The sequence below is a fragment of the Daphnia carinata genome, chromosome 3, assembly GCF_022539665.2.
Source record: "Daphnia carinata strain CSIRO-1 chromosome 3, CSIRO_AGI_Dcar_HiC_V3, whole genome shotgun sequence".
Classification (NCBI taxonomy): domain Eukaryota; kingdom Metazoa; phylum Arthropoda; class Branchiopoda; order Diplostraca; family Daphniidae; genus Daphnia; species Daphnia carinata.
The window spans coordinates 7663985-7685068 of NC_081333.1; the positions used below are offsets into that span (position 1 = coordinate 7663985).

Consider the following 21084-nt stretch of genomic DNA (forward strand, 5'->3'; position numbering starts at 1 on the left):
CGGAAAAAAAGAAAAAAGTGCGATTTTTTATTTTTTTTCCACCATTTTTTTTTTTTTTTTTTTTATGTAAAACGGATTGCCAAATGCCAAAGTAATATGGCAATCCCCGTTTTACATAAAAAAAAAAAAAAAAATGGCGGAAAAAAAAAAAACGCACTTTTTTCTCTTTTTTCTACCCGTAGCCATCTATCAGTCGGTTTCGTTATTACAGGCATGTAAGTAATTTCAGTTAATTGTATCCCATTAGCAGTTAATTGAGTAGCGTGGCTGGAGAACAACGCGTGGCTGGACTGCTGGAGGAGCAATTGAAAAATGGATAAAATAATACAACAAAAGGATGGTAAGTATAAATATTATTAGTTTGGTTTTCAATTATTAATTATTGTTTATTAGATCAAATTATGAAGCTGCAGGCCCAGTTATTGGAACAACACAAAATATTAGATAACAAAGCTAAGGATCGTAGGCCTAACACGTAATGATTCTATTTATTTGCTTTTATTCATTCGTGTTTTGTAGCTCAAATTTTGAGTCTTCAAGCTCAGCTAGGGGAAAAGAACAAATTGGAATGGAACAGTTTCCAAACAGTGAAGGAGGTTTTTCCAAACTCATCCCTAACTGAACATGAGGATGAATTGGCATTAGGCGAACACAGTCAGATACCTAAACTTTTCAAATAAGAATTCAAAATAAGTATAGAATTTTAAAAAACAATTATTTATTGCTTAGTTATTCAGTCCACCACCTGACAGTGTGTTAAATTTAAATTCTGTTAGTGCTGCACTAAAAGAATCGTTAGTAATAAGCTCATGCAGTGAAGGAACTGAACAATTGTGGGACCGTATTTGGGCCGAAAATGGGTGTGGTACAGAAACCCAGAAATGGCACAAGTTCAACATGAAACATGGATTAGTTACTTTTCGGTTTTTTGTCTATCGAAAAAGTATTTTTAATGCTATTATTTTCCATTCACAGATTTTAACGGGGGATCAAATCAAGTCTGGAAGTGTTACAGGATGGACGAGTGAGCCTACAGATGAAAAAAACACTGAGAGTGCATTACCGTAAGGTGTGAGGTAAATTAATAGAGTAATGCAAATTGCCTAATGAGAAGTACCATCTTGTGTTAATGAATCCAGTACAACAGCAATCCTTTATAGTTCTGTCACAGCTAGAAGCCTCAAATAATTCTGCTTCTCTGTCTAAAGAACAACTTGTCCTTTACGTTCAGAGTGTTGGGAAAACTGGGTACTTAAATGGCCCTAAAGATGTTTTAATTTTGCTGCTATTGCAGAGATGAACATCATACATGGACTCTTTAGGTATGAAAGGATTTTTCTTCAAATAATTTTGAATTTATGACGAAGAATTTCTCCTCCTTTTTGCCAACCAGGTCTTATCTACCAAAAAAAATTTAACCAATAGGAAAGGATTTTCATGTATTGGGAACACAACTATCAACAATGCAACATTCTACAGGTGCTAGTTTATCATTCAAGAGCCTTATACAATGAAGTTAATCTGCAATTTGTATGTCCTTTCCCAAGCTTCCACCAGAAGTTGAATCTATAAGTCATGTAAGTCACATGAGCAACAATCAATATGTTTAATGGTGTTGTTTTTCTTTTCTCAATATAGGTTAATAGTAACATTGGATCTGAAAAGATTCTTGGTTGGGGCAAGACACTGAATAAATTGTATTGATTGGATGGATGACATGACATTGCTATACTTAATTCGGATTCCCCAGACGGTATTTGATATTAAAAAAATTGAAGTGCATATCTGGGCTCCCTTCTTTTCTGAAGCCCCGTTTCCCCTTGACTCATAATAAGCCCGTAGGGGGTCATGCCCCTACTGTACGGTATATATAAAAACAACATATACCGAGGTTTGGAGGGCTCTGGCCGGAAAGGGGACGTGGGGTGCCGCTTCGTCCGATGATGTGTTCACGGAGGGTGACGTGGCTGCCCACAAATCCGAACTAAAGGTTAATCGCTCCTGTAAAAATGTTCCAAATCTTCAGCTCTTCTTCCGGCTTCTCTTAGCCAATCACCGGGTAATCTCCCCGGTGGGTCAACAAGGCAGTGTCTCCCCCTGCCTGGGTTGACGGCAACTTTTGAAAGGGCTATTGTGCCTTTTTAAAGTTGCAAAAATAATTGTAATGTGCAGGGAATTGTCAATAAAAAATTTTTATAAAATGTTTTTTTGCAAAATTTGTTTCTTTCATTGTCTGTGTTCATACATTACATTTATCAACTTTTTTTTTTATTTAGCTTGCTCATTTCACCTTTACTGTTTATGCCACCTTTGATGATAGGCATTGTTTCCATTGGTTTGTCGTTTATCTGTAAGCATTCATTTATTATTCAGGGATCGAACCCTGGATGTTCGGCATACGGCGCCGATGCTTTACCAATGAGCCATGAATCATTTAATGTCAAGTTGGCTTTTTTCTAGTCACTTGCGGACTTGCATTTACACTTTGAATAAAGCTGAAATGCAATACTGCAATATTATTTTCTACATTTAGATATAGATCTTTTTACATCTACTAAGGTTTGAACCCAGGGTAACAGTTATCGCAGCTGAATGCTCTACCACAGAGCTATGGAACTTAAGAAAGAAATAGAAAGATAAACATATAGTTGTGAAAGATGCATAAACATCCTAGACGATAACATATGATATGCGATAATAAAAAATTTAAATATATCTCGTGGCTCAATGTTAGAGCATCGGCGTTGCACGCTGAATGTCTGGGGATCGATTCCCATGCCAGTAAAACAATATACAAATACAAAATTACTTCAGAAAATATCCATGTATTAGTGTAATAAATAATAATTGAATACTTACAGATAAACGATACAACGGTGGCAAAAACAATAAAGATGAATTGAGCAAGCTAAATAAAAAAAAAGTTGATAAATGTAATGTGTGAACAAAGCTAACACAGACAATGAAAGAAAAAAATTTTGCAAAAAACATTTTATAAAAAAAAATTTATTGACAATTCTCTGCACATTACAATTATTTTTGCAACTTTAAAAAGGCACAATAGCCCTTTCAAAAGTTGCCGTCAACCCAGGCAGGGGGAGACACTGCCTTGTTGACCCACCGGGGAGATTACCCGGTGATTGGCTAAGAGAAGCCGGAAGAAGAGCTGAAGATTTGGAACATTTTTACAGGAGCGATTAACCTTTAATTCGGATTTGTGGGCAGCCACGTCACCCTCCGTGAACACATCATCGGACGAAGCGGCACCCCACGTCCCCTTTCCGGCCAGAGCCCTCCAAACCTCGGTATATGTTGTTTTTATATATACCGTACAGTAGGGGCATGACCCCCTACGGGCTTATTATGAGTCAAGGGGAAACGGGGCTTCAGAAAAGAAGGGAGCCCAGATATGCACTTCAATTTTTTTAATATCAAATACCGTCTGGGGAATCCGAATTAAGTATAGCAATGTCATGTCATCCATCCAATCAATACAATTTATTCAGTGTCTTGCCCCAACCAAGAATCTTTTCAGATCCAATGTTACTATTAACCTATATTGAGAAAAGAAAAACAACACCGTTAAACACATCAATTGTTGATCATGGAACTTACATGACTCATAGATTCAACTTCTGGTGGAAGCTTGGGAAAGGACATACAAATTGCAGATTAACTTCATTGTATAAGGCTCTTGAATGATAAACTAGCACCTGTAGAATGTTGCATTGTTGATAGTTGTGTTCCCAGTACATGAAAATCCTTTCCTATTGGATAAAATTTTTTTTGGTAGATAAGACCTGGTTGGCAAAAGGAGGAGAAATTCTTCGTCATAAATTCAAAATTATTTGAAGAAAAATCCTTTCATACCTAAAGAGTCCATGTATGATGTTCATCTCTGCAATAGCAGCAAAATTAAAACATCTTTAGGGCCATTTAAGTACCCAGTTTCCCCAACACTCTGAACGTAAAGGACAAGTTGTTCTTTAGACAGAGAAGCAGAATTATTTGAGGCTTCTAGCTGTGACAGAACTATAAAGGATTGCTGTTGTACTGGATTCTTTAACACAAGATGGTACTTCTCATTAGGCAATTTGCATTACTCTATTAATTTACCTCACACCTTACGGTAATGCACTCTCAGTGTTTTTTCATCTGTAGGCTCACTCTTCCATCCTGTAACACTTCCAGACTTGATTTGATCCCCGTTAAAATCTGTGAATGCAAAATAATAGCATTAAAAATACTTTTTCGATAGACAAAAAACCGAAAAGTACCTAATCCATGTTTCATGTTGAACTCGTGCCATTTCTGGGTTTCTGTACCACACCCATTTTCGGCCCAAATACGTTCCCACAATTGTTCAGTTCCTTCACTGCATGAGCTTATTACTAACGATTCCTTTAGTGCAGCACTAACAGAATTTAAATTTAACACACTGTGATGTGGTGGACTGAATAACTAAGCAATAAATAACTGTTTTTTAAAATTCTATACTTATTTTGAATTCTTATTTGAAAAGTTTAGGTACCTGGCTGTGTTCGCCTAATGCCAACTCATCCTCACGTTCAGTTACAGATGAGTTTTGAAAAACCTCCTTCACTGTTTGGAAACTGTTCCGTTCCAATTTGTTCTTTTCCCCTAGCTGAGCTTGAAGACTCAAAATTTGAGCTACAAAACACGAATGAATAAAAGCAAATGAATAGAATCATTACGTGTTAGGCCTACGATCCTTAGCTTTGTTATCTAATATTTTGTGTTGTTCCAATAACTGGGCCTGCAGCTTCATAATTTGATCTAATAAACAATAATTAATAATTGAAAACCAATATAATAATGTTTATACTTACCATTTTTTTGTTTTATTATCTTATCCATTTTTCAATTGTTCCTCCAGCCACGCGTTGTTCTCCAGCCACGCTACTCAATTAACTGCTAATGGGATACAATTAACTGAAATTGCTTACATGCCTGTAATAACGAAACCGACTGATAGATGGCTACGGGTAGAAAAAAGAGAAAAAAGTGCGTTTTTTTTTTTTTTTCCGCCATTTTTTTTTTTTTTTTTATGTAAAAACGGATTGCCATATAAAACGGATTGCCATGTATGCATGACCCCAGCGCATTGCTAACGTTTTTTCGCACATCGAGTGGTCCAACAGGCAGCGTCGTTTAGCGGTGACATTTTAAACCTTTCTATCATCCTAATAACCGTGTGAGAATTTGGAATTAAACTCGTATATGGTTGCAAATCGCTGGTGGTTATGGCATTTTCTTTCCACGTGTTGATTCCGGGTTTAGTTTAATTCTCCTATATTAGATATTTGGTTGTTGTGGAAATACGTCACTAAATGTTGCAATTGACATTCTAACAGACAATTAAAACCCTAAGAAGATTTTTGCTCTAGTAATTGTTGTTTTCCAAAGAATTTATAGGAAAAGGTTATGTGTTTCTAGAATGCCGGATAGCCTATCTTTGTTTCATGAAAAATGGATCCAATACTGTCATCAGTTGATAAATAACTTCTCCAACACAACATCTAATACTAATCTAAGTTTTAGAGACTTTGAAAATCACTGGAAATGTGTCAATTTGAAGCTGATGTTTTGGTATGTTGAAATGTTTGTACCTCTATAAAGCAGTTTTTTGCCACATTAAATATTTTTCAACTAATGTTTTGGTTTTACCTTAAGTAAACACAGCATTGAAGAATTGTGTACATTGGTAAGTGAGCTATTCAACGTGGGAAAATATTTTCTGCTCTTACAGCAGCCATTGGCGTCAAGGGTTGGTGGACTCTACCTACTGTTTGCATTATACTTCACTCAACGAACTAGGTATTTCATTTCGACAAAGTCATTGTAAACAATATTGCCTTTCACATATACACACATCTACCAGAAACAGAATCCGTTTAACATTAAATGAGCTAAAAGCATTAATTGCATTTTTGGATGAATTGAAAAAAAGAAATATGAGTGAACAACAGTTCATCTTCTACAAACTTTTCCTGAAAAAAGCCTTTGTTTTTGCTTCAACACCTAACCAAGTAATGTGTGATGAAGTTCTAAATTTTGTTCTTGACCAACTTGTTACAAAATTAAGCTAACTATCTAACCTGAACATTGGGATTGGTTAACGTAGTTTGTCAATCAGACGCGTCAGTCGAAGGAAGATGCAGATATTATTGGAAATTTGTTGGATAGCTGTAAGTGTGGGTTGCTCCAATCTCACGGCCTATCAGTAGATGAGCTTGATAATTTGGACAAAAGGTTGAATAAATACCAAGAAATTAAATCTCAAATACCAGGTTCTTCATAATGGGAAAATATTACAGCTGAATGTAGCTAACTTGAATATCTATTTTAGGATTCTGTAACTCGTATTGCAAACCTGCTGCCACCGATGGCTTTGTTTCGGAATACCAGTAAAGTGGGTGTATCCAAGAACCCTTAACGTAAAACAGTGTTCGGAGGTTAAACGTCTTCGGTTCGGCTCCTAGATGGATGAAGTGCTGCGTTGTGGACCAAATTCACATTAAAGTTACAAATTCTTCCCTCTGAATAACCTGAAATGCTTGGGGCAAGTTCGGTGATCTAGCAGTGTTTCGTACTTGCGTGTTTTAAAATTAGCTGAATACGAAAATAAATTGTTCTCTTCTTCCCATTGTGTGATTCGTTGTAGCACACAAAATTTAAATGACATTGTTTGGATATCTAAAAGTCATTGTCTGTCGTTATTAAAAATATACTACCTACCGTTTTGGTTATATCGCCGTGCACAAATTCCGTCTGAGGACAAATAATCAACACAGTCAAAGATGTTATCACTGTACGATAAAATACATGCATACAAATCCTCCTGTGTGTTTCACATTGTTGAACTTGTATGTACAAGTATGATCATTGTTCCGACGGTCCCTATGTATAGTTTATTACAGGCAAAATCATTTGCCTATTTTTATGCTTCGAACATTCTCAACCGAAATTACTGTCTCCTACGTTTGAACTTACAGTTAGATACCACCTGTTCAAGAAATTGTCAAGAAGCTAATAAATATTAAATAAATAAAAAAAAAAAAAATACTAAAAGTACCACACCGTATACTTCATGTACGGCACAACTCGTCTGAGGATGCCGCATGCGACATCAATGTGTGTCCGTCAGTCTGCCGACTGTGACTGTACTTGTTAGCTTATAGCCAACGGCAGATGTAGGTGGCCTATACCAATTACCTGCGCTGTCTATTTCGATGTTCTTCACCTTCAGTGATCACAGCATGAAAAAGCCAGACTGTTCTTCTCGCTTTACATCCCCTCGCGATACCAATGTGATATGATAGCCTTATACTCTTCTAGCAACACTGATTATCCAGTGCACAAACAACTGGCTCCACCCCTCGATACATCTATGTTATGGACTGATAAAAGGTATAGAAGAAAAATCGTAGCCATCCACAGGTCAACCATCGACTTCATTAGCTATCCAGATTGTTGGCCAGTGATGTTGAGTTGTCGGAGCTCTGATCCAACTAAGCCTGTTTACACGAGTAACATTTCAAAACGTGACCAAAATGGAGTCCGCTGTGATTACCAAAAATCAAGAAGTTAATCAGGGAGATGTCACAACTGAAGAACACCCAATCGCAAAAGACATCGATATCAGCCAAATGCCACAAGATGAGCTTTTTGGACCTGTCGCAGAAAAACCAATGGAAATACTTACCGTTAGATCGAAGCCAAAAGTTGATTTCAGCATTGAAGCTATCCTCTCGTCTCGAACATCTCCTGCATCAGCGATCGTCGTCACATCGTCCGAAATCTTCAGCTCACAATCGAAAACAAACTCCATCAACGATCATGGCGATCCTCACTTCTCCTGGGTCTACTGTACTCGCTACAGGCCACCAAAACTTCCACGTAAGTTTCTCGTGAAATTGGCATAGAATTAAAAAAAAAGAGCTTATTAAATATGCAATCTTTCCAAAAGGTGCTAAGCGAGAAATTAACTTGCGAAACCGTTACCGTAATCCACGCATACCCTTCTCGACCATCGAGGTGAGCACGCTAGAGAGAAAGTTCCTTCAGACGCCTTATCTCGGCAGTAATGAGGTTAACGAATTGGCTGCTGCGCTAAACATGTCCCCTAAAAGAGTACGTATTAACTTTGTCTGGTTATTAAGTTCTAAGCTAAAATGCAACTCTATTTATACCTTCAAGCTGGTCAAAATATGACTTAATCAGCGTAACTGACTTTATGTTGAAAGAGAAACATGTTTGAATTCGGTTGTCCTGCCTTATTCATCCGTTGTAGTAAATGTCTACCTTATGTTGTTCACTACTAAAGTTTAATTTAAATTCAAAAAATCTAGTGGTTCTTTATACCTTTTGAGAAAAGAGAGCGGAAAACTTTTTGTTACTGATGTAATCAATCCAAGTGGAAAGAATGTTTGTGTTGGGCGCTGCTCTTTTGTCGGTAATCTATTGAAAGAGCTCAATCCATTGAAAGGCAGGCGACCGTGGGCTAACATGCCAACCAATAGGAAAACTATACTGTTTGTTGTAGGTATTGTTGCAACTTGCGCCCCCATCGAAGTGACCTAATACTAATTGAGAGAGTAACATACTGTATCATGATAGAATATCCGTGCGCGTGCCGACAGTCCATATCGAGTTTCAACCGAAACGAGTCCGATCGAATTCCACTCACATTACATGTTTTTCTGGTTCTTTCAACGAACATTGTAGATTGTCAAAGTGATCAGTTTTCGGATCCGATTGACTGTGGGCAAAATATTTATTTGTTTTGTTACTTTTCTACCTAGGTGAAGATTTGGTTTCAGAACAGAAGGGCTCGTGAACGCCGCGAAAGGGAAGTTCAGTGAAAACACAAACGTCCTATATGTTCGTGTATTGGAGTGATGGTGGCTACGTTCGGATCCATGGTCGGTGATTAACACTCACACAAAAGCAAGAAGAAAATGTCCTCACTTGGCATCTGTAACCCATTTGAGTTTATTTGCGGACGGGATGTTGCTATGGTGGAAAAATGTGCAGCCAACTCGAGTGCAGTTTGATCCGTACTTGCAAGCCTAGAATAAGAAATTGCAATTTGTTCATCATTTTATAGCATGTATCACTTATTTTACTAATCATACAAAGAATAATTATGTAACCAAATTCAGAAATACACACAAAACTCGCTATTTTGTAAAATAAACAAAAACAAGTTCCCTACTACATACCGGCGGGTGGAAAAAGAGGCAGCTAACGTTGTTGCATGCCGGGAAAAACTTGCAAACCGTTTTGCCGTTCACAACCGGCGACTGATGATGATGCAACTTCACTGGAGGCCGGATTATCTTCGGTGCGAGAGGCATGGTAGCCTGAGATCGTTGACTGTGCGTATATGGGCACGATTTGCGTGTACACGTAGCATCAAATTTGCAAGGTGGGTGAATGAATAAGCAATTGTCACCAAACAAGCAAATTGGGAAATTCCTAGAATGAGTGAAATTTTTAAGTACGAATGTTGAAAACTACGGTGCGAATGCAAAACATACTTGCATGGGGTTTTGGGGTGATGAAAACTACACCGGTCTCCTTGGCGGCATTTGGGGTAAAACTTGCAGCGTTCCAAAGTTTGTTGAACTTCAGCTTCAGTACCTAAAACCAACGCCAAAAGTTTTTTTGCTAAAACATGACAGCTTTGAAAAACAAAGGAGAAACAACTGTTTACCAGTGCTACGTCTTCGAAAAAGCCTTGATTTCACTGGTTTCCGCTCAGTGTCTTGTACTTCGGACATTTCGGTAGTGTCATCGTCGTTTATGTCTTCATCAAAGCATCGGCCCATTAAAGAGTCAACACCATCAAGGGTAACTATAAAACGTGTCTCAATTGTTTGATTATCTAACTGTGACTGAACGGGACTTTCCATTGGCTCATAGGCGCCTAGGTCGGGAACCTCAGGTTGGGAGTCAATCGTTTCTTCAGCTTCCATGCTAGCGAGTTCATCGCCATTAGTCATCTTTCCGGGTGGTTGGACATCTATTTCCATAGTGGATTCGTTGGAAGGTTTAGCAACAGCAGGATTTTTTATAGTGACGGCAACCGATTCTGCATGTTGGATCTTTTCGCGATACTTTCGAGTGAACAGCGCTGGTGGAGATCTGATTTCCGGTTCCATAACTTTAGCTGGATGGGAGACAACTGATTTTTGCGCGTCTGCCACAGCTTTTAAAATCAAACAGTTCGTGGCTTGCATCCTTGCTGGTAACCTGCGCCTAAAACCGTAAATTGGAGAACGATTTAAAACATGTACAATGATCTGATTTCAGGTTCTAAATAAGTACCTGGCTGTGACGCGAACGATACTATTAATCCCAGTTTTGCTATTAAAACTTGTGTCTTCCTCATGTTCTTGGTTCTCTGTTTTTGATTTGGTACGTTCTATAGGTTTTACAATTTGACTGAGTATGGGCCGCACAACAGAAACAATTTGCGACGAGATGCGACCGTCCGTTCTTCGTGGTCGTTCCCTTTCTTCCCTGCAAACTTTTTTTGGAAATCTATCTTCAATATTTCTGGTATGCCGCCGTTTTTGTGAGTCAGAGCGGGATGACTAGATTAAATTAAAATTCAGAACAGTCTTACGGTGAAATTTGGCTAAACGATTGAACGTGGAAGACGATCTAACCTGATATGTGGCCGATGACGTCGAAATCTTATTCCTCTGAGTCTTTTCTTCAGAAGCATGGAAATCTTGTTCTACTTCATCTCTAATATTCAGACAATCATCCTCCATATCCCCTTCAATGTTATGCTGCATATTTGCTGGAGGTAGTGAACGTAAAGAAACAGGTGTGGGTACATATTGTTCCTTAATATCATGATTTAACGGAACACTATGAGCTATAACGTTACACTGGGTTTCACTGTTCTTGCCCATCAACAACCCTGATGTTGGGTGAATTACTGTTGGGGATGAATTTTGAACTTTTACCGAAATGATGCCTGCTTCACTTCCTGGTTTCGGTACCACAGGAACCGCTTCTTTCGCTTTCTCAGAGGCATTGCTACTACCCACAAATGCTTCAAGTTTTTCAAGCACAACATGCAACCAATCTGTAAATTTGTCGGTATGACTTCCAAGAAAAAGAGAGAGTTCACTAGTCATTTGGCTCTTAGATCTTCTATTTGCAATCATCACCTAATGAACAAGCAAAAGTAAACAGAAAATGCTATGCCATTATGTAGAGAATATACATTTCGAATCCTACCATGATATAATCGGGTAGTTCTTCATCTACATAAGCTCCAATTTCTTGGAGCTTGGCTTTCACAGCGCATTTAATTTTGTTTCTGATTTCGTTTGTTACCCCTTCCATGATTGCTAAAAATAATTGGTCACGTTAACTAATCCCTTAACCTATAACTGAATACTCAGGTATTCCTTGTTTAGTCACTGATTTAAACCTTTCCCAAGGAAAAAACTTGTTCCTCTTTATTTTTTTCTTGTACGCTTGCAGCCGATGACTGTCCAGCACCGTATTCCTAAAACGGAAGAAGCCCCTTCTTTTCCTTCTTCTTTCTCCACACAGGGACAAGTCAGCGATTTTTACTTGAGTAGTTCAATGTTCTGTGTTGCTATCAACAAACATCTAAACGACGTGGGAAAAAAGCTTTTGCTAATACTTAAGACCCGAATCAACTACTTACGTATCAAGGTAAGCTAACCACGACGTCTTACTTTAAATACGTGTCTGTCGTAGATTTGAACCACAAGAAATAAATCGGGTCGAAAATAGGCAGTTGAAAGACTTTTAATAAATTCGTCATCTACCATACAAAGATTTGTTATTTACCAGAAATTACCTGGATTACAAAATATTACATTCGCAATGATATTTCACAAAAAACTTTGGCCTTCGTTAAATCACATGCGATATATGGCGACAGAAAATAATTGCTTGGATTTACCCTATCTGCCGAGTTCAAATGTCGCTACATGCATTCTGATAATGAAATGGCTTATACGGATTAAGCAGCCCACCGATATTTCACAAAACTACGAAACATGAAAGACGCGTAGGTTGGAGATCACATCACTGGATATAAAAAGGACTCAAACATTTCAGTTCCGTCACACACCTGTTTCGTTTCGTTCCGTAAGGTAAGAACCAGTTTAATATTTCTAATATTTCTTTGTCTTTGCCTTACTACAGTAAAATGTTGTCAATGATTTTCTATAGCATTTAAAATGGCAATTAAGAAACTCGAGCTTTTCATTTTCGTGTTGGCTGCCTTTCTGGTGGTTTCCACTTCTGCATTGCCCCGAGTTGCTCGCGCTGCTCCACAATGCCCAGCGAGTGACGTAGGAAGCGCTGTTTTCTTTCCAGATCCGACTAACTGCAAGTATGTATGATTCTGCAACAACACAAATTACTGTGCCTGTCTCTCCGTTGCTCGTCGTGGGCTATCGTCAATCGTAATGTCACATTACTGATTCTTTTTTTATTGCATGCTTTATTTCCAGGAACTATTACATGTGCTCGTGGGGCGTTGCCTATTTGAAATCGTGTCCTGACGATTTATATTGGAACAAGGCCATCAACGTCTGCGATTTCGCTAGCAATGTCGTTTGCTAGCTGAAGACACGCGAGGAGAAGAACGACGTCCATGAGCAACCTATATAAACTGCTCGAAAATCAATTGTATATGACGTCGATTAAATACAATAAGAAATCAGCATCAGAACGAATTAGCAAAAAACTTTGATATAGTAGTGCAGATTGCGTCCGTAATGTTTGGTTGACTAGTCAGAAACGATGATTCCCTCTTTGCGTTTGTTCTTTCAGAGAAATGGTATTGCTTCTAAACGTACCCACTTAAAAAAAAAAAAAAAAGATCAACTCTGCGAAGACAAAAGCGATATTAAGCTAAGATAAAAAAATATTTGGGAGGGCCATTAATGAATTCATGGACGTCATAGTAAAGCCGCAATAAGCCGCTCACACACCTACGTTTTATCCCGAAACAACAAACATTTATCACACAGTAAATTCAACCAAACTAAAACTGTCACTAATGTCTGTCGTAAGCAACTGCAGTAACAAAAAGGTAATTCTGCATTGGATTGTTCAACCTAATAACCTTTCTCGTTTAATACGAATGCCGTACGATTGAAATAAAACTGTGGAAAATATATAAAAATATATATATTTTTTGTTTTATATAATTTAGTGTGGTCTGTGATCCTGAAAGACTAGACGATGAGAGATTCGTCGGGGGAAAAAAAAAAACCTTTTTTTTTTTTTTTTTTTTTGTTGGGGGTCGGCAACAATAGCACGTAGACGCGAGTCTCATGATGACGAGAGAGACGCTGACATCGGGTCTCGGGCTGTCCTAAAGATTCCGTCACCGACTCGATACTTTTCTGATTGTGTGAATCGATTCGAAGAGAACGAATAGTAGAAGTGGCCGTTTCGGTCTGTTGTCTCTTGGCGGAACGCGTGCGCGGCTATTGCATGGATGACGAAGAAACGCGAGACTCCTGGCCACCTACCAACGAATAGTTGATAATTGTCTCGCGCAGCCCCAAAAAACCCACACCGCCGCCACTTTGATCGCGCTGCTGTTTTTTTTTTCAGAGGCAGAGATGGATGGGTGCATATTAATTCCCTCTGTTTTATAATTGACTATCTCTCTCATCTTTTACTTTTGAGTGCTATTTGTAGGAAAGGTGGATGTTCTCTAGAAGCATCCTGCTGGTTGCAAAAGGATTAACAAAGCATTGCCCAGCTGTTAATGCGTGGCACAAAAACATTGTAGGTAAAGAAATAAAAAAAGGCTAATGATGATAATAAATCATTAAGGCTATAATAGCAAGCGTTGCGGTATTTATCACGGATAAGTTTTGAAGGCTAAATATAGTAATGACATTTGTAAATATCGTACCTTGCTTGTGATAAATTTTGCCTCTATCTGTACATCATTCTCTTTCATTTTTTTTTTAATTTTGCTCCCCCCTTGTTTGCGTATTGATCTCGGACGGCAGCAACATCCAGCACCTGTTTACGCGTCTATAGATGCTCGTCTCACGTATAGGTGCCGTGTTGATGCGGCTGCGCTTGGCTTTTTGCTTAGGGTCCGACACGGGTCTCGACCCCTGCACGACAGGGAAAAAGAAGGGTGCCGCCGCCGCGAGATAATATATCGATTATTGATGCAGGTGAAATTGCAGGGTCATTTATCTTGAGTTCTGTGATAAGAAAAACAGAAAAAAAATAAATACCCTTTCATAGGCCGCCTTTTGTTGGTATGCTTATGTACTTACTATTAGCTACATACCACACACACAGCAGAGTATTAATCACGAGTTAAGCCATGGTGGCGCAGGCACACAGATCATTTGGCATAGTCCGGGGTGATTTATATTCAGTGAATAAAATTACCGTAAGCATTATACTGAAAGAAAATGTTTACATTGACGTACCTGAGGTAAAAGTATTATTATATAATACCAAAAACAGGCCCGCTTCGGCTCATCGTGAAAGGTAAATTCAATTCACCGAGGCTGGAAATAATCCAAAGTTTCGATGCCGCTGCGACTTTCCAACAAAGCTTAGTCGATATGCGTAGTCTGCGGGATTTGTGTTTTTTTTTTCTTCCACCTGCAGTGATGTTGTTTATGTTAAATAATACACAACGTGTAGACACAAGAGAACAGGACAGAACACACTGGTATAAATAAAAAAAAGATGCACCGTTCACAGGTAACGGTACATCATTCCTTTCGATAGGGAAAATAACCCCCCCGATTTCAATAATCTGCCGACAGAATCAGTTTTATTCTACTGGAGGGAGAGGAAATTCGACATCAAGAACAAGAATAGAGGGGAAAAAAAAAGGAAGAAAAAAAAAATAGAACCTGAAATCTTCTCCAAGCCTTGAGGTAGAGGTTTGTTTCTTTTCTTCCTGCCATGCTGGAATTTACCATACGGAGACGTGAAGAAGGGACCAAGAAGAAAGATGGAGTTCCCGATCTGATGGCTTTCGTTCTATTCAGAAGCAGCAGCTGTCTTTTCTCCCCTAAAAAGGATGGGGAATCGGAAAAAAAAAAAGTTCGATGGAAGAGGGTAATAAAGAAGAAAGAAAAGGAACAACTGGGCGGGTAAAGGGGAAAAGAAGAAGATACGATTGGGACAAAGTGTTGCGCTTGCATCGGCGTCGTGGCCCCTCGCGTTGAAGACGCCAATTTATTCAGATGGGACGGCAATATCTCTCACCCGGTGCCGCTCTCCCAGCTCGCTTCTCCGGATGCCATATATTCTCCTTTTCAGCTCCATATTGGCTCCTTCTTCAGAGCCAGCTCATTGGGCATTCACCTGGCGTAAAGAAAAAAAAAAAAAAAGGGGGACTTCTCCATAAAAATTTAGACTCATTTAGCATCATCCACCACGATGGGCGGGAGGTTCTGATTTACTTTTACAGGAAAAACGTTCGCCATAAACATTCGAATCCTCCGTTTTTTTTTTGAAGTGCAACGTTTCGTTGTAAGACTTCTTTCTTTTTTTTTTTTTGTTTGTTCTATTACAGCCCAACGTACCGGAGTACCTTTTCACTACAGTTGTGCATTGTAATAGGTTTTGGGTATATGCATCCTTTAGCCGCAATCTGAGGTTTTTTTTTTTTCTGTGCAAGGTAAAAAAGAATGACGGGACTTTACAGAAAAAGGTAGTTAGATGTTTGGATTTTTTTTTTTTTTTTCGTTTTTACAATGACAAAAGAAAACGGTGTATTTCAACTAATAATATCGTAAATCCACAGTCCATCAGCGTCCACACAATCTTTTTTTTGCTCTCGCTCGCTCGTTCCCTCTCAAAATCATTCCGGTATTTTTATTTAAACATATTCTTTTTGTATGTGTCTTGATTTTGGTTTCTCTTTGTATAATGCTCGCTGGAAAAAAAAAAAAAAAAAGAAAAATGTGTTTTTCTTTTTTTTTTTTTTAGCCGGTCGTGATACAGAAAGAAAAAAAAATGGAAGAGAGAGGAGGGGGGAAAAAAATGTTGGAAAATGTTTGTCTGTGTTTTTAGCGAGGCTAAAGGGTTTTGAATTTGGGTTGGACAGGTAGGAAAACGGAAGAAAAAAAAAGTTTTAAAAACGTAAAATGTACCCAAATCAAATATCTCATTTCCCTAAAGCCTATCTGCAAAACAAAAAAAAAAGAAACGGAACAAATGAACAAAACAAATTAGTTCGCATTCGATGTTGAAACAAGACAACAAAAACGAGATGTGCCGCCGATGCGACCGCACGTTTCATTGCTCTATGAGATTTTCTTCTTTTAAAAAATTTGTAATAGGAAGATGGGACGAAGGGAAACGGACGGGTTGAAAAAGGAATTTAAAAAAAAATAATAATAACAAAAAAAAAAACAAAAAAAACAAAGCAGAAGGACTTTGAGAGAGCAGCATCGAAACAAACTTGCTACTATAATACTACGCACACTATCGGAGGAGGAGAGAAAGAGAGAGAGAGACGAACAAGGTGAGTGAGAAACAAACAAACAAAACAATCGCCCCCAAAAAGATCTCACATGTTCGCAACTCGTGGAAATACTGCGGGCTATGTGTGTGCGTGTGTACTGTGGCCCTTCCGGAATGATTCACTTGTTACGGAATCCCATTCTTTTTAAAGACAGAGAGAGAGAAAGAGAGACAAACGTTCGAATAGACACAACAATATCAGATGGATTTAGGTAAAGGTATTTTCATGAAACGGGAACGGGATCTATTAGGCGAGGGAAATGGGCATAAAAATCGATAAAAAAAATAATGATAATAATAATAAAAAAAAAAAAAATGAGGATAAATTATTTTGGCCTTTACTGTTTTTTTTTTTCTCTTTGCGCAGCATTTTCATATTTCTTACATACACAACATGTACGCAAAATTCACGCAATCATTAACACACACACACACACACACACACACACGCACGCATAGTGAATTAAGTAAGATGACCGGCCCAAAAAAAAATTTCTATTAACGTCGCATACAAAAACAAACAAAAAAAAAAAAAAACTTTAATATTATTATGATTGTTTTTTGTTTCCTCCCCTTTTTTTTTTGTTTTTGCTTGCTTCTTAATAACCATCGAAAAAAAAAAATCAGAAAAAAAATCGAGATAGAGGGCGAAAGTGTGTGATGTTGGCGAGTAAATACCAAGACAAAAACACATTTTTAATATAAGATCGAGGGGCTGGAGGAAGGTACACAAGGACACTTAACAAAAAAAAAAGATAAAGAGGAAAAAAAAAAAAAGAAAATGTTTGAAACTTTTACATTTGTCATGGCCTCGGTTTACTTAATAATTCTTTTTTTTTTTAAGTGTGTATGTGTGTGTTTCACTTACTATTATATATATTGGATGAAACACAAAGCACAAAAAAAAAATCAAGTTGCATCAGACACGCCGCACTTTTTCTCGCTCTGCTGTCGTCTCCCATTATTTTTTATTAAGTTCTATACTTGGTATAGATATACATTTCTTTCTCGTTCCATTGCGACACGCTTCGTGAAAATCGGGGCGTCGCTGGAAAATGGTCGAGTAAGAACAACGGGGGCAAAAAAAAAAAAAAAAAAAAAAAAGGGAACGAATAGAAACGAATCGCGCCAAGATATACCGTGCAAAAAGCACAGCATAACAAGCGTGTCATCGTTCATCTTTCACGTTCGTTTTTTTTTTTTTTTTTTAAACTCTAGTCGCTGGGACGAGGGCATTTTGCCAATAAAAAGCTATCAAGCTTCAGGTGAGAGAGACGAACAGACAGATACCAAAAAAAGCGAGTGCCAGTCCTTAAAAAAAAAAAAAAGATATTACGGAATTATTGTAAGTAAATAGATCAGATCTAACACACATACACACAAAGGAGGGGGAGAGAGATGCCCGAGTATTTTGGGGAGAAAAAAAAAAACCTAGAAGGAAAAATGTGGGAGTGATGTGAGACGGAGGTGTCATCATCCAATTCGAAATGTTCAAATAAATTTGCATTTCTTTTCGATTTGAACGAACGACGGGAGCCTCTTCTCATTTCTGGAATAACGAGCAAAAAGGAAAACCATTTAAAAAAAAAAAAAAATGAGAGAGAAAAGGGCGAGGAAATGGACATGGTGGGTCTTTGAGATTGCGAGAAAGAGGGGAAAAAAAATGGGGGAGGGAATGATGACAAAAACAAAAATACCAACAGCATGTACACAACGCACGCAATACAAAATCGATCAAGAGAAATAGAAAACAAAACGCTGGCCGCTCGTGTCATGATTAAACAAAATACACAACGAGCTCTGTGTTCATCGATACTCTTCTCGAGAAGGTAAATTTTCAGGGTGGGGTCGATTTTTAGACACCAATCTACACACACACACACACACACACGCACGCTCGCACGCATACATGAGAAGTACAAGAGAGATAGAGAGAGAGGAAAGGTAGAAAATGAACGGAGGGCGGGAGTATGATAGGTTGGGAATGTTTTGTGTGTTTTTGCAATTTTTTGTCAGAATGTGATGGAATTTCGGCACGCAAAAGAGACACGATGGAGACAAAAAAAAAAAGAAAAGAAAATTAAACAGAATGAATGCAACACTTCTTTTGCTCTCACTCTCCAGCTTTTGAGGGAAAGAAAAGGAACAAGACAAAAAAAAAAAAAAAATATTAAGAGCTTAACAAACAAACAAATCAAATCACTGCTGCCTTCCGTGGTATCTCTTTTTTTCTTCGTGCGACATCACCTTCGGTACCGTTGTCGTTTCAAAAGAGTTCAACATTTTTTTTTTTTTTTTCCACATTATTATTAATTATTTTTTTTTTTTAATTCTTATAATCTTCATTTGTTGCTGTTGTTGTCTTTTTTTTCTTTTTGGCTGGTTGAGCACACCGAGAGGAAGTATCATTTTTTTTTATTTAAACATTTTTTTTTTTTGTGTGTTTTTTGAAGTTTTGCTGGCTAGGCTGGCTTGGCTGCGGCGTTTACATGTTTGCAGCAGTGATTTCATGCTTCATCTCTTCATCACCATTGATAATCATTCCTCTTCTTATTATGTTCACAGAAGAAAAAGGGGAAAGAAAAAAAAAAAACAACACCCAACAACAACAACAAGGAAAAAAAAAAATTAACACACATCTTGGCTTATTTTTCTTCTTCTTCTTCATTAACGATTCAAAAATCCTCGTTGTTGATTAGCTAATTACTACTGCCAACGCCCGGGCGCCTTTCCGGCTTTACTTCATTTCTGTTTGTCCATGTCTTTAGATTTCACGTCGGACATTGATGTCACCGACGTCGGGTACATCTTGTCGAGATATTTCAAAGACTCGTTCAAGAAGTTCTGCAAGCGTTCAAAGAAAACGAACGGAGAAAATCGATACCGAAATTAAATATCGCAAATGAATATTACAGACAGTGACCCGTATAGAACAAAAAAGGAAAAAAAAGACTTGAATAAAAATCATAAAAAAGCCGATCATATTTACCTGAATGGCGGTGAGGGCGGCGACAATGGCCGGGCTGCCGAATCCGTGGGTGATGAGCGAAAAGTGCGTCAAATGGCGCTGAATGTTTGGCTCCAAGATGATCTGCGGCCGCGTGTTGCATAGCGGAGATCGATCCTGGTTGAGCAAGTCCATCAGCTCTTTGGTGATTTGCCTATTTATAAAGAAAAAAGAAAAAAAAGAAAAAAAGAATGAGTACATGCGTGTAGTGCGGTAATTCGTTCAGAAAAAAATAAGTTCACAGTTCGCGTCTGCTCAAGTATTCAACGTGTTTTTTTTTCCCCTGAACGCCAATTACATTTTTTTCTTCCAATTCTTTTGTGTAACGTCTACACATACGACAGCCACTACTTGTGTAGGTGTATGTGTTGTAATACGCAAGTTTCCCTTGGAACCCAAAAGAAAAAGAGCGGCGCCGATACTCTAATGAGACCACTTGTTCTTTCTGACACGGCCGTTACCATTTTTTTTTTTTTTTTCCCTTCTTCTTCTTTCTTTTCTTTCCGACACTTTTCCCCTACGACAGACAGGAGGTGGTAGAGCAAGAAGGGGGGGGAGGAAAGAACACAGTCATCTCCCGCAGAGCATTGGCACATTTTACTCCGTGCTCTTCAATTATTACGCTCCACACACGTCGCCAGCACAACACGACACCCATCAACTTCCAAACTTCTTCTTCTTCTTTTATCCCCCCCTCTATTTTTGCCCGTTGAAAAAAAAAAAAAAAATGAAAGAAAAAATAGCGACTTGAATGCAAGAATGAAACATATCAACTACCCCCCCTTATCTTCCGTTACGCATCAAGACCCATCATCCCCCCCCCACTTCAGACCAAAAAAAGGAAAAAATGGTTCAAAAGAAAACTAACAAGGATATTACTATTATTATTAGATGCTACATCTAGACGTCTAGCGGTACAGACACACAGTTGTTCTTTTTTTTTTTTTTGTAATAATAATAATAATAATAAGGGCCTGATAATACTATGTGTATATACGTACTTGGTGGAGAGAATGAGTTCTTTTCGTCGGTACTGGTCACTAGGGTCCGTGTGCTGGCGGCACAGGTACTCGGCCACTTGTCGCGATGGGAACTCTGTCTCGCAGACGTAGCCGAAATCGCGGGCCAGGTGAATTGCCTCGCCTATTGAAAAATGAGAATAAATCAAATTTGAGTGTTTAATTTCACGGATTGAAAATAGCAAAAAACACGAATCGATAATAACCGAAATTTCAGTTGATCGTTAAAATGAGGCGGTTTACAAAATTCAACTGATTTTCTACAATTGTCGCCATGTTTACAAGTTACAGGTGAGCAGAGCGCAGTGAAAATGCACGTCTAAGTTCAAAGTGGTTGGTAGACATAATTTTTCTAATATTATAAAACATAATAGTAGCTTTTTTTTTTTTTTTTAATTTTAGGTGGAAGGGGGAGTGCACTTGCTTGCAAGGGCGCCTATGTTTTTGTTTTTTTCGGATGGGGTGGACGGGGGATTCGCGGGGTATTTCCGGAATGGAAGAGGCTAA

At 38.2% G+C, this 21084-nt stretch overlaps 5 protein-coding genes and 2 long non-coding RNA genes across 9 annotated transcripts in view; 4 read left to right on the forward strand and 3 right to left on the reverse strand.

Annotated features, from left to right (window-relative positions):
- The window catches only part of LOC130685442 (proteasome subunit alpha type-7-like), a 46791-nt gene that overhangs the window by 7390 nt on the left and 18317 nt on the right, over positions 1–21084 (forward strand). The window lies entirely within an intron of this gene.
- On the forward strand, positions 5295–6655 carry LOC130704436 (snRNA-activating protein complex subunit 1-like). The gene is made up of 5 exons (XM_057525860.2): positions 5295–5610; positions 5695–5838; positions 5903–6050; positions 6146–6311; positions 6371–6655. Exons 1-5 carry the CDS (start codon positions 5459–5461, stop codon positions 6430–6432), a joined length of 672 nt encoding a protein of 223 aa, XP_057381843.1. The 5' UTR covers positions 5295–5458; the 3' UTR covers positions 6433–6655.
- LOC130704437 (homeobox protein XHOX-7.1-like) lies at positions 7513–8967 on the forward strand. The gene is made up of 3 exons (XM_057525862.2): positions 7513–7920; positions 7991–8154; positions 8826–8967. Exons 1-3 carry the CDS (start codon positions 7575–7577, stop codon positions 8883–8885), a joined length of 570 nt encoding a protein of 189 aa, XP_057381845.1. The 5' UTR covers positions 7513–7574; the 3' UTR covers positions 8886–8967.
- Positions 8897–11549, reverse strand: LOC130704419 (zinc finger CCCH domain-containing protein 14-like). The gene is made up of 7 exons (XM_057525841.2): positions 11281–11549; positions 10698–11210; positions 10354–10622; positions 9740–10284; positions 9564–9666; positions 9246–9501; positions 8897–9092 (listed from the first exon to the last, which is right to left on the reverse strand). Exons 1-7 carry the CDS (start codon positions 11386–11388, stop codon positions 8988–8990), a joined length of 1899 nt encoding a protein of 632 aa, XP_057381824.1. The 5' UTR covers positions 11389–11549; the 3' UTR covers positions 8897–8987.
- Positions 12072–12757, forward strand: LOC130704438 (uncharacterized). The gene is made up of 3 exons (XR_009420682.1): positions 12072–12173; positions 12253–12415; positions 12537–12757. It is a non-coding gene; the product is annotated as an uncharacterized LOC130704438 (long non-coding RNA).
- On the reverse strand, positions 14029–14697 carry LOC130704450 (uncharacterized). Its single transcript, XR_009004951.2, has 2 exons — positions 14351–14697; positions 14029–14261 (listed from the first exon to the last, which is right to left on the reverse strand). It is a non-coding gene; the product is annotated as an uncharacterized LOC130704450 (long non-coding RNA).
- LOC130704420 (transcription factor AP-2-epsilon-like) overlaps positions 17124–21084 on the reverse strand; it is a 28875-nt gene continuing 24914 nt past the window's right edge. For all 3 annotated transcript variants that reach the window (XM_057525842.2, XM_059494772.1, XM_057525843.2), the window contains 3 exons: positions 20560–20701; positions 19541–19712; positions 17124–19395 (listed from right to left, as the gene is read on the reverse strand). In XM_057525842.2, coding sequence (XP_057381825.1) covers positions 19294–19395; positions 19541–19712; positions 20560–20701 — 416 coding nt within the window. In that variant the 3' untranslated portion in view covers positions 17124–19293. The remainder of the gene's footprint in view (positions 19396–19540; positions 19713–20559; positions 20702–21084) is intronic.